The sequence below is a fragment of the Labrus bergylta genome, chromosome 15 (assembly GCF_963930695.1).
Source record: "Labrus bergylta chromosome 15, fLabBer1.1, whole genome shotgun sequence".
Taxonomy (NCBI): Eukaryota; Metazoa; Chordata; class Actinopteri; order Labriformes; family Labridae; genus Labrus; species Labrus bergylta.
In genome coordinates, this window is record NC_089209.1 from 12133354 (window position 1) to 12149194 (window position 15841).

The 15841-nt window shown below is 39.4% G+C and overlaps 1 protein-coding gene across 8 annotated transcripts in view; it reads left to right on the top strand.

The window, feature by feature from the left end:
- Positions 1–15586, top strand: part of utrn (utrophin) — a 180616-nt gene extending 165030 nt beyond the window's left edge. For 7 of the 8 annotated variants that reach the window (XM_020632857.3, XM_065963756.1, XM_065963759.1 and 4 more), the window contains 6 exons: positions 5447–5608; positions 6670–6898; positions 10511–10586; positions 10752–10835; positions 12481–12506; positions 14289–15586. In XM_020632857.3, coding sequence (XP_020488513.2) covers positions 5447–5608; positions 6670–6898; positions 10511–10586; positions 10752–10835; positions 12481–12506; positions 14289–14297 — 586 coding nt within the window. In that variant the 3' untranslated portion in view covers positions 14298–15586. The remainder of the gene's footprint in view (positions 1–5446; positions 5609–6669; positions 6899–10510; positions 10587–10751; positions 10836–12480; positions 12507–14288) is intronic. The other variant, XM_065963760.1, reaches the window with a different exon arrangement.
- The last annotated feature ends 255 nt before the right edge of the window (positions 15587–15841 follow it).

Sequence of the window (15841 nt, forward strand, 5' to 3'; positions counted from 1 at the left end):
TTTTACATCAGTGTCATTGCTTTAAGATTTGCATTCAGCTTTGCTGCAAAGCGACAACAAAAACAACTGCTTCAATGTAACTGTGGAGATAAAAGTGCAACATCCCCGAAGAAAAAGAAAGTTTCAATGACAGTCATAAATAGAAGAAGAACTAGTGCAGCACACATCCTTGACAGCGATGGCTTTGTACTTCTAAGCATGGAGCACAAAATAATACAGGCGCTTTTCATCTGTATTATTTTGTAATGCAAAGCCAAATGTGGCTATTATTGCACATGAAATGAATAACGAGGCTCTCAAAGGGGACATAAATAATCTTCAGTCTGAAAAGTTTTATTCAAAAGGAAGAAAGATAAGGTAATATTTGGAGGAAACATACTTATTTTACATGCCTTGCAACTCAGCTCTATAAAATAAAGTGGAGATTTTTGCGATAAATTGTAGTTGCTTATGAAAAAAAAAGTTTATTATAGCAAGATTAACGCCCCAAAAATGATTAGAATTGAGGTTATGTACATCAGTGGTGTAAGTTATCATCCTTTTTCCTTTGTCATGAATGAAATAACACTGACCTAAATGTTAAGCAGTAACAATAAAATGTCAGTCAAAATGTGAGAGGCCAGAATCAGCCAGTAGCCATGTTTTAATGCACCAGTTTTTCCCTAAAAGCCCTACTTTTGAGGTAGCATTGGAATCCTTAAAAAATACCAGTACTTGCCTGATAGATACCTCTAAAATAAAACAGACCACTCAGCTAAATGTGTTCTTAAAGAAAAAGCTGTACATTGTTTGTTCTGACTTCTTAGCTAAGAATCAACACTTCTGCCTCTTCCTTTTTAATACCTTTGGTTTGAAGTGGTTGAATGTCGTCTCTTTTTCTAAGATCCATTCTCTTCCGCCTACAGCTGATTTTCACCCAAGCCTCTTTGTCTATCGCACCACTCCATCCGGCTGTTTGTGGGGACACACGTACACACTCTTAGCAATCATCCCTGTGCTTGACAGGATAGAAGAAGATGCCTTCCTGGCAGTGTCTGAGCTTAGAAAAACATGCATAGTGTAACATGGATGACTGCGTTTGGCAATTACATGCATGTTTGGTTTTTGGCTTGTTCTTTCTGATCGTTCAAAACCTGCAAACACTGATCTGTTCTTACTGCCAGCTACAGTATGCAGTGATATCAATAATAAGTAAGTGTGTCTGTGTGAGCCCTGGAGATAAAGTGTGTGGGTGCCTGTGCTTACAGTGCTTGTGTATTTATGTCCTGCATTACTTTTATCTTAAACTGAGACCTTAATTAGAAAGTCTGTTGCCTGTTTTCCTTGACCTTCAGCCAAAGCACTACATTGTTGCCAACGCCTCAGGACGTGAATTTTTGTTTGGTTATCTCTCGTTTTGCAGCCTTTCCCCAAGTGATGTCCCGTTTTCTTTTGATACGTGCCCTTTATTCCTGTCTCTCTGCCTTTAATTTATCTTTTTTTTTTTCTTTATAAACCTCCTTTCATCTTACTTTGTACTCCCTTTTCTCTCATCTCCTCCTTTCATAATTTTTAGTGGTAGTCTCATCAAGTTTTACCTTTGGGCCCAGGCAACCTTCAGAATGAACGCTAAGCGCTGAAGTAAACATTGAAATACTTGTATTTTGAAGCCCAACTTCCCAAAGAGTAGACCTCTAGAAAATGAAATCACTGGACTCATATGTGGTTAGTCCCCAAAAGTAGATAACAAAAGCAATTCTTAAACCTCTTTCCTGAGGGGGGGAATGAAAGACTTGCAGCCACTGCCCATCTTTCATCCTCTAAATTATTTTTATTTTACAACTCTGACTTCCTTTGTTCTCTTTATTTGTATTCTCTCTTCATTATCACTCGTTTCCTCTACACTGTCTGAAAGCACGAATGCAGAGAACAAAAGGGGCCAAGGTTTGATCCCTGGGGAACACCACATGTCTTTGGGGGCACCAACTACTTAGAAAGTTATGCTAAGCAAGCATGATGCCAATGAATGTTTCAATGAAATCCAACATCATATATTTGTCTGAGATATAATAGAAAAGCAAGTGGTGTGTCTGATTTGAGTTGATGAAAATTACCGTCTCTTGTTTCATATACTTTTTTATGATGTGTTGATTAAGTTAAGCAAGGCAGCTGATTTAGCTAGACCCTATTACGATAGAGAGATCCTGCCTGCTATGTAAGATATTGGCTAAAGGCATTAGGCCTGTAGGCTATTGTTGTCAAGTTATGAATAATGTAAAAGTCCTCTCAGCCATGTCCTCGCTTGCCCTCACCAAGCATGGCACTCAAATTTACAATGCAATGCTGCTAATAGCCCTGCCATTCAACATCATTATACATTTCATTCCGATACTTTCTTCCTCTCTCATCTACTTCTTTTATGTTCCTTCCTCATCAGCCGGCACCACAAAGCATCAGCCTCTAGTCCTTTTCACTGCACTTCCTCTTTCTCCCAGTTTTCCTGAGCAGCTTTGTAAGCCAGTTCTGCCCTCTGTAGTCCACATTTCCACACCAAATGACCCCCCTTCTTGGTGTCCTCAGGGCAAGCCCTGCCAGTCATAAAGACCTGCTGCAGCTGTCTGTAGCCAGGGTGCTGCCTAATTGGTCACTGAGTTTGAGCAGGACCTATGTCTTAAACCCCAGAAGACCATACTGCCACCAATTTTCATGTGTCACCAAAGGAACTAAGGCTTTCTTTATTATCCCTGTGTTCCTTTGCAGACCATACCCTTATTCCATAGAGAAACGGGTGTTTTTTGTGAGTGTGTTCGTATATGTGTTGTGTTGTTATATCTCTGCTTGTTGTAACAGTTGCAGTGTAAAATTATTTTTCTGTTATATCGTCAACTTAGCAACTAGTGTCTCAAATTTAATGTGTGTGTGTGTGTGTGTGTGTGTGTATTTGACTATAAGACTTTTCAGAAATAATTAAATAGTTATTTTGATGTATAAAGGGAGTGCGAAACAGTGCTTTCCCAATGTTAGGAAGGAACTTTATTAAAGAGAGATCTACTGGTTATGTGAGATAACGCGGCATTCAAAAATGTTTTCTTTAATTGGGAGTGCAGAAAGGTTCAGATTCAGAACATTTGAAGTTCCCACTAAGAAAGTTTAATAGTCTTTTATCATTAATGCCTTTCTTTTTTGCATTTTATATAAAAAGTTTAAACTTGCGGCAAAGCGTATTGTTAAAGAAAAGACATTTTAAATTTGTGCTTGAAATCACACAAGGAGCTCAGGCTGGTTGATGATAAAAAACACTTTTGAGCGTATATGGGAGGCTGCTGGCTTGACATATTCTTCCTTTAATGTGAAAAGAGGTGAAAGCCTTATTCTGCATGGCTTTTATTAGCTCTCCTCTCGCCCCAGTCTTGGTCATGAAATGGTATAATTCATGTCATCTTAGAAAAAGACAAAGCTTCCTAATAGTAACCTCTCTTATTATGCATGTGGTGATAATAGCATTCAGGATACTTTCTGAAAATGCATTGTAGTCTCCTACAGTGAAATTCAAGGGTGTCTGAGACATTTTCCGTTTGCCAGCTTGCTCTCCAGAGCCTATTTGATTAACTCACTCATTATAGCCGAGGATTATGCGCTCAGTTATGGTCTGGCCCTGATAAGAGAGTGCGAACCGAGTTAATGGCAAGTCACTGTGTATTTAAAAAGGTGCCAGGAGTACCTGCCAGGATAGCACTGTTGGAGGTGTGGCTTAAAGTATGGCACTATTTTCATTCATAGAGGTCAATGCAGTGTTCTGTAACTTGAAAAGGTTATTTGACAATACGACAAGTAAAAAGCCCCGCTCAGGAAACATAAGCGAGTTATGATTTCAAATTTTCATGTTTGGCCTTTGCTATGAAACAATTACCCAAGCTGTTTTAAATACCCATAAAAGTTTACAAATTTGCTTTATGGTTCAACAAAACCCAGTATCGTAACCATAGCTGTAGGTGTACAGTTTCCAGTGCAATGATGGATTAGTCATTTTCTGTTTCACTGCTTACAATCCCTCTGGTGGACTGCAGCCTTGTTTCTGTTAGACTTCAGTTTTCTAATAACCATGCTCTCAGATCTTAATGTCTACTGTAGTGAGTATAATGTTTTCATTACTGATAGAATCACTTGCCACAACATCAAAAACAAGACCCAAGCTGTAATAAAATGAAACATCTATTTAAATCTATTATCAACATTGATAAAGGCAGTAGCAGACTCTATCTCTATAATAAAACCTTTTTTTTGTCCAAGTCCAGAGGTATTTCTTTTTATGTGCTGTATAAATGTTAGAGAATCGCAGGGTCAGCACTGCTGGATATTAAGACAGCATGAATCCATTGAAAACATGGCCTAAAAAGAGTCTGAAATGGATTGACACCCGCACACATGGTGCCGCCACTTTACCAAACTTTCTCATACAATTCTTGTCAGACTTGCCCTGGAATGACAGCTTTGGAAAGCTGATTTAAATATCAGTATGACAGCTTTGATTTTGTTCGTGTGGTTGTCAGGTTTGTGTCTTCAAGGCTCAGGCTGTGTTCCAGAAGAAAGGTGGGCTTAGGCGAGACCTGCCATCCCCTCTCAGATCACTTATAAAGGACATATTGAAACGGACATGTACAGTATACGGACACATAGTGATACCACCATTAGCATATAGTCCGTCCACATCTTTCTGTCTGTACCCAGGCTTCCTCTCCTCTCTGCTCCCTCCATCTCCTCACAGCCTTCGCTTGTCACAGTTATCAGATGATAGAGCCTGACGCATGTCTGTTCCACCTGGGACTGTGGATCTTACAGTGTAGCAGACCTACTATAGCTGAAGATCTTATATATCAAGGCAGCTACTGCTGTCCTTGTTTAAACTAGCTGAATGGAAGCTGCTGTTTTTATTTGTTTTTCCAGTAAGCTGAATTTTTTCCTCACATTTGTAACCACTTCATTATAATTTAAATCATTTCACATTGGTTCATGAGTAGAAAATGAAAGGCAGCTTCATTATATTGTGTAGTATATTGTGTATTGTACCTAAAAGGCTGAAGTTCATGTATTGTTGTGTTCATGTGAAGTTCCTTTGGGCTCTTCAAGCCATAATTTAATGACCACACACAGTTTAACTGCATAACGCAGATAAGACAAGAATCTGAATTGTTTTGTATTTTAAAATATTTAAATAATGATGTTATAAATGTATACATTTACTGAAAACAATAAATGAAATTGTCGTACAGAGAAGAATATACAGCTAATGCTAAAGCACGATTAAGTATAGCTACAAGGCAAGATAGCCATGGCTAAAACTAAAGCACAACTAAATTTACTCTTTGCACTTTCCTTACTGAAAATAATATGAACTGAGCGGACTCAGGGACAAGCAGATTTTGGGTCCCCTCACTCATCACATGACTCTGCACTCTCTCACCTTCAGGGACGATGAGCATGCTCTGATCCTGCAGTACTGTCAGACGCTGGGCGGGGAGGGCTCCCCCTGCAGTCAGCCTCAGAGTCCTGCTCAGATCCTCCAGGCCGTGGAGAGGGAGGAACGAGGCGAGCTTGAGCGGATCATAGGTCGTCTGGAGGAGGAGCAAAGGTAAGGCATTGAAAATGTCCATTTAAAAAAGCTTTAGGGTGGAAAAAGAGATATAGAGAAAAATAGAGCTTTTGTTCGGACAGTCTTTTTAAGATTGACAATTAAGCAAACATTTCTTGAAGACTAACTGGAAGTAATTATTACTAAGAGTATTGTAAGGTCAGTTTGCTGGAAATGTTTTCATGAAAAATGTTTTAAAATCAACTTTCTCTTTTGTTGGTCTTTCGTTTACTTGCAGCTTCTTAGTGTCATTTGAGTTCATATCACACTCTAGTGCACAATGTATAAACACACACACACTTCCCGCACCCCTGTCTGTCTCACACGCCAAGTCCTTCCACTGTTTGATTAGTAAATGGAGAAGGCTTGGAGACAGAGTCACTATGCAATCTTTTGTTGCATAGGTGCTTTTGCACTACCAGTCACTCAGCTCGAGTGATTTAACACTGATTACTCACACAAACACACACACTCTCCAGGAGAGCTGAAGAATCGGCTTTAACTGCCATGCTCAGGAATGCCAGCTAAAGTAAAGCATGGCTGATGGAGAGCGGGTGAGGTAAGCGATCCGGCAGGAGGTCCTTATGTTTGTCTATCCACTTTAAAGAGGATTTCACTGAGAAAGCAGAAAACAGAAGTAAATATGAGTATGCTATTTCTGAGCGGCAGCAAACTGTTGGGTTCAGAAAAGAGCTTTAAATGCTCTGTTTAAGAATATTTTAGTGATATTAAACATGAAAAGTTGACAACAACAACAACAACAACAACCTAGTTTTAGTAAGGTTTTAGGCCGGCTTCAATGCTCCAGGGCAGAGATTTTACCAGAATCTGTGACTACACTGGAGGGTTAAACATCACTCTGCTAATTCAAAGCTCTCTGTCTGGTGTTTTGATGGTTGCTGGTTGCTGGTGGCAGATGTCACTGGCTTACAAACCGAAGTTCACCCTTAGGTGTTCGGTTGGGTCGAGAGATGTGAACCTCAAGTCATTAACTTTATCTCATTCAGAAAGTTTTTAAGCAATTACCTTAAAATAAATGTGTTGGTTACCATTCTTCCCAGGACCCTGCAGAGGGAGTACGAGCAGCTAAAGGAGCAGCACGGCCAGCGAGGGGCCCCTGCTGGAGGCCCCTGGGAGTCAGAGGGCCATCCCGATGAGGCCGATCTTCTCGCTGAGGCTAAGCTGCTACGGCAACACAAGGGCCGGCTGGAGGCCCGCATGCACATCCTAGAGGAACACAACAAACAGCTGGAGTCTCAGCTCCATCGCCTCCGACAGCTTCTGCACCAGGTGAGAAAATACTTTGACCAGTTTGTTGGTCGCTTTTTATTCCAAGAAGCCACAGGTTATAGCGGAGAGGAGACTGAGATTCATATAAAAAGACTTCTACAATAGAGATCTCCACAGTCTTCCCTCTGAGAAAGGGATTCTGGGTTGTTCCTTGTTATTTCGACTATCCACGTCAACTGGAAAGCGAACTTGTTTGAAAGGGATTCAAGCTGTCACTGTGAAGAGGCAATTTGCAGAAAAATGATGTCGTTTTGGTGCTCAACAGACAGAAAACAACATGGATGTGGGAAGTTGTCAACTAATGGAAAAGGGCTTCAGGCCTGAAGTAGTTTAATCAGAATCATGTGATATAATGGTAGGCTAAAAGCAGTTGTCAGTTATAAAAAGAGAAGTTGGTGTGAAAGCTTTTAGGGTTAAATGAGACTAGATGTTTTCCCTCAATATAAATAACAATAAATACAGCAAAAACATTCAGCCGTTAAGTCTGTTTTGAGCAATAATACACGGCCAACTGTGATTAAAGTTGTTGTTTTTTCTCTTTCTTTTACTGTAGTCCATTAGACTTGTTATTGGGAAGCAGCAGGACAGTAATCACAGTTCACACACTCCCTCGCACACGCCAGCTGGCAGGGCTGTTACAGTGCAACGTGTAAAAATCAAAGTAACTTCAAAAGATACAGATAGATTTCAATAAATAGAAGGATTCTCTCAAAGCCTTTTCAATAAATCATCAACAAAAATATGTGCTTGTTCCCCAATTGACCCCTGAGAACACAACACAGCACCCAAACAGCAGCATTATGTATGTTAACTAGCTTACACTTTCTTTGATCCTTTTGTGTCTTTGAATAACACAAACTGCTTGTCAAAGCTCAGATTAGATCCTAATCGCATCATTACAATGCAATCCCTGTGTCCATCATTCCTCTCCAGTCCCTCTATCAATAGCCTCCACACTGGTTTATGCCCGGCTCTAATTGCTCGCTGAGGTTCGGACTGTTTGTGCCAAGTGAGAAATGCACAACCCTCCAGCCAAACAAACAGCCATCCCGACAAATCAGACTGAGCAAACACAGCAGCAGGTATTGGCTCTTTGGAAGCCGTTGAGCTGGAAGCACTGTAATAACTCACAACAAATATGGCCGGAGGATTATGGCCGGAGGATTGTGGCTGATGTGACTCGGCAAATTTTTAATGGATGAAGAATTAACATTTTGACTACGAAAAAGTTGTTTTTGTTTCTAACCTTCAGCATATTTCCCTCCATTTCTGGATGGTAGCTGTTTAAGTTTACAGTATGCAAGATAGTTAAGGTAGTAAACCCACAGTTAATGAATATTCGTTAAGAATTTAATATTAAATGTCAAAGTGAACAATTTTTAATGGATGAAGATTAACATTTTCTCAGAAAAAAACGTTGGTTTTGGCCCATTCTGAGACCTTGTGCATCAGTTTAAGAGCTGTACTGTTGTTAGACAACATAAATACTTATTTTAATGTACAATATGATTTATTTTCAATTTTGCATGGTGGAAGTATCAATACCAAATTTTAGAAATACTCCTTTATAATTTTAGTCTTGAATTGAATAATAAAAGGATCTCAAGCACTTAAACAGAATAATATCATAAACTGTTTTGTTTGACCATGAGTCATAATATATTTACACTGAAGCAGCATTTTGTTATTGTAGATGACCTTAAACTTATTCAGGAATGTATTCACAGTTACTTGAAATAATTTATAAAAAAAAATAGGTATTGAAGATATCTTCTTATCCTGAATGGTAACAAGTATCTGTCAAATCCACATGCTGACATACAATATGCTAATGTCTCAAAAGAGTTTAGCATTAAAATAGCGTACCCCCTTGTGTTTAATTGTTCCCATGAGTCATTCTGAAGACATAAAAATGCAAACATAATGACACACACAACTACCTGCATCCTCCCAAACATCCCCACTCCGCCTTCACCTAATTGGAACTTCTGTTTCCTGACATTTAAGTCCCCGGTGTCCTGATGTGTCAACATGTCTCTCCATCAGCGTCTCAACCAGGCTGCAGAATAATAAGCCCAGTCAGCTGGATAGCACACATTAAATTCACACTGCTGAAGGCTGACCAAACCCCTGACCTTAGCTATTCTAAGACGAGCCTCCAGACGCCGTCTGCGCTCCAGAGACGTTTCCAACATGTTAGCCTTTACGAGCGCCGAGGGCGAGAGGGAGCTTTGAAGGAGAGGAAGAAAGAGAGAGAGAGGGGTGAAGAGGGAGGCAGCATTGATTGGATTTCTTGCAGTTTGAGAAGCTGAAGGGATTGTGGGATTTTGCTGTTAATGTCACCAAACATCAAGTGTGGGCTTGTGTGCATCAGAGCGTGTTTACCCCAATCAATACTCAGGGTTTAAAAGTTACACAATCCTTATCTCTTATTGATTTATTTAGATTATTTATTTATGTTGCTTTTATGGCTTTAATTTAGTGGCGCTGTTTTAGCTGTTAATTGGTTAAACAAATTGCTTTTAATCAGAATCACAAATACTTCATTAATCCCGGCGGGAAATTCAGTAAATCAGAAATTAATAAGCATGACTTCAATCAAAGATTTGATTTATTGACTGATTTGATGTCTTGTTGTGTTGTGCATAAAGAATATGCTCGCCCCCCCAAAAATATAAAAAGACACAATTACTCAGCAAAAACCAAAGTAGAATCATTCATTACTGAAAGAATATTACAGGTACGACATCCTGATGTTTCTTCTTAACACTAGAAACAAAGTTGGTCAACTTTTAAACATTAAATTTAAACAACCATTCTATATTTTTTCTTTTCATTGTATTTGTTGTGAAAATTCTAAAAAAATGGGATAGCACATGATTCCCTTTATTTTGAAATGTCTTGGTACATGCATTAACTTTTCTTTGCACAAAGTGTGGATAAAAGCACAAACCTGAAAAGAAATCAGGCTTTCTCTCAGAGTCATGGCCGTCTGAAAAACATAAAGTGTATTCACACATTGATCGATTATTTGAGCTTCTGCATTCACAGATGTGTTCATTCCAGTCACATCTCCTACAAGTGTCTGATCAGAAACCTGCTGATTAAAAAGGAATGACAATAACCTCCTGCCGCATGACGCAGGAGTATGTTCTATTCTGAGTTTTTTTGTCGTAACTTTAAATCATTCATGTTGGGAAGAAAGAATCTTTTACCCAGTGTGATAGCTGTGTTTGACACACGTAGCAGCACACAGTATTGGATTGATGCAATATTGCATGTTAAAGTGAAGTTGGGACATTGGCTCAGATGTTCGTGAGAAACGTTGTAAACATTAAAACCTCATTGTGCTGCCCTGTGGGATTCCCTTGTCTCTCCTTCCTCTGTGAAGCTTGCCTAATTTTGAAGTTGTCCTACAGAGGCCAAGCGGAATAATCATGTTAAATAATGGACTTTTTCTCTCTCTCTCTCTCTCTCTCTCTCGCTCTCTCTCTCTCTCTCTCTCTCTCTCTCTCTTTCTCTTTCTCTCTCTCTCTCTCTCTCTCTCTCTCTCTCTCCTCTCTCTCTTTCTCTCTCTCTCTCTCTCTCTCTCTCTCTCTCTCTCTCTCTCAGCCGGAGATGGACTCAAGGGTAAACGGTGTGTCGTCTCCCACTGGGCAGGATGGAGGGCCTCTCACTGAAAACTCAGGTGAGACACTAAAGCTCAGAACTTGTATACTTAAGATGTCTCACTTACTGATGGTGGTCTGTAACAGAACCCTTTCCTGGAATTCAATCACTGTGGCTTCAATCTGTCAATGTGTGTGTGTGTGTGTGTGTGTGTGTGTGTGTGTGTGTGTGTGTGTGTGTTCAGATGAGCTGCTCGACTCCCCCAACAGCAGCTCTGACCTGGCAGATGTAATGGAGCAGATTAACAACTCCTTCCCTGCATGCAGTCGTAAGTTTCCCTCTCCTCCTCCTCCTCTCTCCGGCTGTGTCTTCCCAGTCTCTGATAGCAGATTTGTGTTTGTCCACAAAGATGCTGGTCAGCAGAAAAAATGTGCATGTCACCGCATTTAACTGTTAGCACTTAGCGCCTCGCTGAGAAGATTCATGTTGATCAAACCAGGTGAGGGGATTAGGGAAGGTTTCTACCTTCTTTAGCAGAAGATAATTAAAAAGTTTTATTTTATATTTTAGACTTCAGGCTGTGAGGATCATTTACATTACTCATTTTCAAATATATGTCTATACAGGTGGAAAAATAGCAGGAACATCACAATTTGTTATCAACCAAATTTGTTTCTACTAACATTGGAAACTGTAACATATTCAGATTACGGTCATTATGGACAGAGAGAAACAGTAACTCTTCTCAAGTGAAGACTTGAGAACGCTTTCCATTTGAGTTTGAAACATGACTGAGGCAATGAACAGAAACAGACGCTAATTTGCTTTTAAATGTTAAAGTTCAGAATGGTCTGTTTCAAGCCTAAATCTTCACAGCAGTTAACATACATTCATCATTTCTGTATTGCAATGTTTTACATGAGTAAGTTTGTGTAAAGAAAACAAAGTTTCAGAGTTACTTTTACCATAAAAATTTCTTCCAAATCCTTACACCCATATTAATTTACGTACAAGTCTTCTAACTCATACAGTATTTTTTTTATTCTTTTTAAATGTATGATATTTTCTTTGAAGTGCACAATTCCAACACTGTTCATCAAAACAACTATAGGTCAAGTATATAAGAAATGTCTTTAAACAGTTAAGAAACAATTCAAACTAGACCCAACATGAACCTCCCGTCTTCATTACTCTTTGACTGTCTTCTTCAACATCTCCCACTGCTGCACTTTTGCCTTTTTTCCCAACCTTATACTGTGATCCATGTTTGTTTGTGGGTGTTCTCCGCTCTGCTTAAGCATGAGTGTATATTTGTATGTGTTTGTGTGTGTGTGTGTGCTGTGTGTCAACATGTCGAAATAGAAAGCAGCTGTGCACTTGTTTGTTGTCAAAAAAATAAACATTCACATGTTTTTCAAAGAGTAGAGGTATAAAGTTAGGTCTTTTCAAAAAAGTAATCATGGTTTTTGACATGCATTCATTTATTTCATTCTGAAAGAAGAAATACTTTTTCAGATTTTAAACTCAGCCCTGAGGTTTTGATGAATATCATTAAATGTTGGTCATTGATGAGATCAGGAAAAAACCCTTATTTTCTCATTACTCTTTTTATTGAAGAGTTGGAACATTTACCCACCTCTGGGGATATTAATCAAATAGGAAAATAAATAAGAAGCTTCAAATAGCCAGTTGGAGCTCACTCACTTTAAATTGCATTTGAATTCTTCGAGTCAAACTCCTATGAGGCCTTTAGTTAAAAATCCATTCTAATCTGGCAGACGCTCCAGCATTATTAGCATTTGGTTACTGCACAGCTCGGAGGCATTGGGACTCAACAGCGCGGAGCTGAGTGTGTGCAGAAAATGTTGGAAAGCCAGAGGCTGATAATTTAGTGCAGACGTATAAAAACAGAGATGAACTGGGGAGTTCAAGTGCTAAACTACTCTATGGTCTCTTTGTTTTGTCTCCCACAGCCTCAAGCCTCTCCTCAAGGCCACAGGTAAGAAGAGCTTCCTCCACACTTCTTTTGAAATAACAACACTCCCAGAATCAGTCTGTGTATATGCAGCTCATGTAGAAGTTCCGGATTTTCTTCCTTCCTGCTTTACTTTGTGTTTGTTTCCACCAGTCACTGTTTTATTATTTGACAAAGGTGAGAGAAGTTTTGAGCACAGCAGCAGAGGCAATTACAGCTGCATCCACAAAAGTAGTCCCTTCTGTTCCACTGTAGCCTTCACCTGCCTCAGCCTGTCACATCTGATGGCCTTTGAGAAAGAGGTGGCTAATTGATCTACAGGAAGCCCTATTAGCAGCTCCTCTTTATTCACTTCATATGGAGCCGTGTTGTACTCTGGGACAGAGGTGTTGTGAGAGCTGTTGCCTTTGACCACTTCCAGCTTCTTTTTTTTTTTACCTCGCACCCAACTCTCCTCTTTCTCGTTCTGCCTGGTGCCTGGCATCTCCCTTTACACACATCGTCTTTATACAGAAAAGAATGCGTTTATTTGCCATGGTGCAATAAAAAAAAAAGGAGAAAAAAAGTTTTCCCACAATGCTCAAATGGATTCCTTTTTCCTCTGACATCATGGTCAAGGTAGGAAGCTTAAAGGAGATCTGTTATACTCACTAAACTAATAATGATGTCAGTCTGGGACAGCTATTGAGTAGCGTTGCATGATGTGTGAAAAACCTCCTTATTTATCTTCTACTATCACCCTCATTACAGCCTCTGTCTGACACGCTTTCAGCTGCTGTCTCTTTAAGATCGCTCTTTAAATTCATTTCATTACCTGACCACTTCCTAATACAAAATACAGGCTGGGAAGTAAATTTCCAGCTTACATTATGGAGTTGGTTATTTATGACTTTTCCTTTTTGTATCCTGTAACTATTTAAGCCAGAAGAATTAGCTTTCAGCCTCTTCCTGGCTAGCTGTATTGTTAGCAGTTAGCGGCTGAAAGCTAAAGCAGTCTGTTGTTTAAACATGAATGGCAGATTTTCCGCCATATTTTCACAGTTTGTCTTTTCAGTTTCTGACCAGTAGAGAAGCAGTGAAACTCTCCATTTCCAGAAAACATGGAACACAGGAGTATGACATTTTGAAAAATGTAAGCTTAGCTCCTTGAACATGACATCGGATGAAAACGGCTACTTTTGGAATATGGTCAATTGGCAATTGAACCACAGAGATATGACTTCATGCCTTCAATTTAAGTCAGATCAAGTACAAGTGACTTTTCCAAAACGCCTGTAATAAAAAAAAAAACCTCTATTCAGTGCAGACAGGGTAGATAATGGACCACACTTGTTCTTCACTCCCTTTTTATTTAGGTTTCGATGAGTCATCCTTCCACTTTTACCTTTTTGCATCGACCTTGGCAAACACTGCACCAAAACTTTATGATGCTTTCTCCAAAGAGACAACGCGTGGACAGGTCAAAGTGCATGGAAACACATCTAGGAGGCAGCTCGTCCGCGCCCACCTCCTCCCACATCCCTCCACACGGAGCTCCTAATGGACTCCTCCCGCCTTTTGGGACTGCAGTCCATTTACAAGCTTTTAAAGCTGATAACTTGGCTCTCTGATACTCCCAGACATTGGTGTTTGTATGGAAAGAAATGAGGCGTGTACACCTGCTGCACTTAGAGAAAAAGCTGTCTGTCAGGAAGAATACTTAAAGCCATAAATAACCCACTGTACTTAAAAAAAGAAGAAGGTGTTTTTACTTAACTTTTTACTTCTAATTTGACCATCATCTTCTTTGTATTTTCTATTTTGCAGGTGATGTGAGGACAGTCACCACAGAGGACGGCATGTGTTCATGTGCGCACATGTGTGTGAGGGACAGACCATTCCCAAAAAAACAATCCCCCCCCTCCCCAGACCCAAAATCCCAAAGACGCACAGGACCAGACAACTTAACTTTTTTGACCACCTTGTCTTGTACTATGCAAACTGTACATTTTATGAAATGTAGATTGTACCTGAACATTTGTCAGTGATTTGTTTAGATATGGAGAGGAGTATATGGATATTTTTTAGAGGTTGGTTTAAGATTCTGGTTTTGTTCTAAATATTTCTTGCCTTTACTGGGAATCAATCTGTTACATGTTTTTATCATTCCACTGATTTGTACATCCAAGCCCCTAAATTAGAGGGTTTTTTTCTGTTCCATCCCTAACTTCTACTTGCTGACTTCTAAAGGGTTACTTTGAAGATGTAGACGGTCATCTTTCCAAGCATCTGTTTTGCTATCAAGATTTATCCTTAGCATGCTCGATGTCAAATTCCCCTTTAAAGTGTTTAAATACCGGCAGACTTTGCGTCGACTGCGATTTGTTAATGTAAATTTTACCCCTTCTGTGCCTATACAATTTGTCATTCCACATGTGGAAGACGGAGGTGAGAGTCAGAGAATTTAAGTGGGATTGTGCATAAATAGAAAAGCTGTGGAGAATAAAGATTTAGATCTAAAATCTGGGTTTGTAACAGGCCTGTCGTCATTCTGTAGAACAGTCGTTTTTTTAAAGATGTATGTTAAGAAATCAGAGGAAAGCCATGATTGCCTTGCTACCTCAGACTCATAGACACAGTTTTTTTTTTCTTGTGGTTTGTAATCTTGTGATCATTTACAGAACAAAAATAACCTGGTTTAGCATTTAAGCTTCAGCTTACTGTATTGGTGTACACTGCAATGAGGAGATACCAAGTGAACAAAGTTCTTATTACTGTATCACAATGGGTGTGTGGCCTGCTGAAGCTACCGCCCGCCCATTGACGAGTATTACTTCACCTGTTGGTTTTTTGTTTCCACTGGCCTTCAAGCACTGGTCCCTCACTGCGTTGTGTTGTTGTGCTACATGCTATCCTGTAAAACTTGTGAGACTGAACAACACTACTATAACCTCCTCTGACTGTAGACTAATGATGATGGTGATGATTTGAATGACTCCAATCATGATGAACTGTACCATGGCAGAACTGTGTCGCTTCTCCTGAGGTATGTAAAATAGAATGACCACACTATGTGTAATATGGCTACATTGTTTTATTCTAAATAAAATTTTTATAACAAGTTACTTCTGCTGTTATTTTTGCTCTGTGTCTACTCTGTAAATATATAATTTAATTGAGGGTTTAATCTGTGCAAATTTTAGGTGAATCACTTTACAGAACACTAATCAGTCATTTGTTTCACTGCTAAATATTTAATCATACTCAGTTGACCTGAATTTAAATCCATCTTTCACACCCACACAATCTTTATGGAAAAAAAAAAAAAAAGTGTATTTCTTCCAACAGATCAGTGTCGTTTAGCCATTATAGTAGTGTTA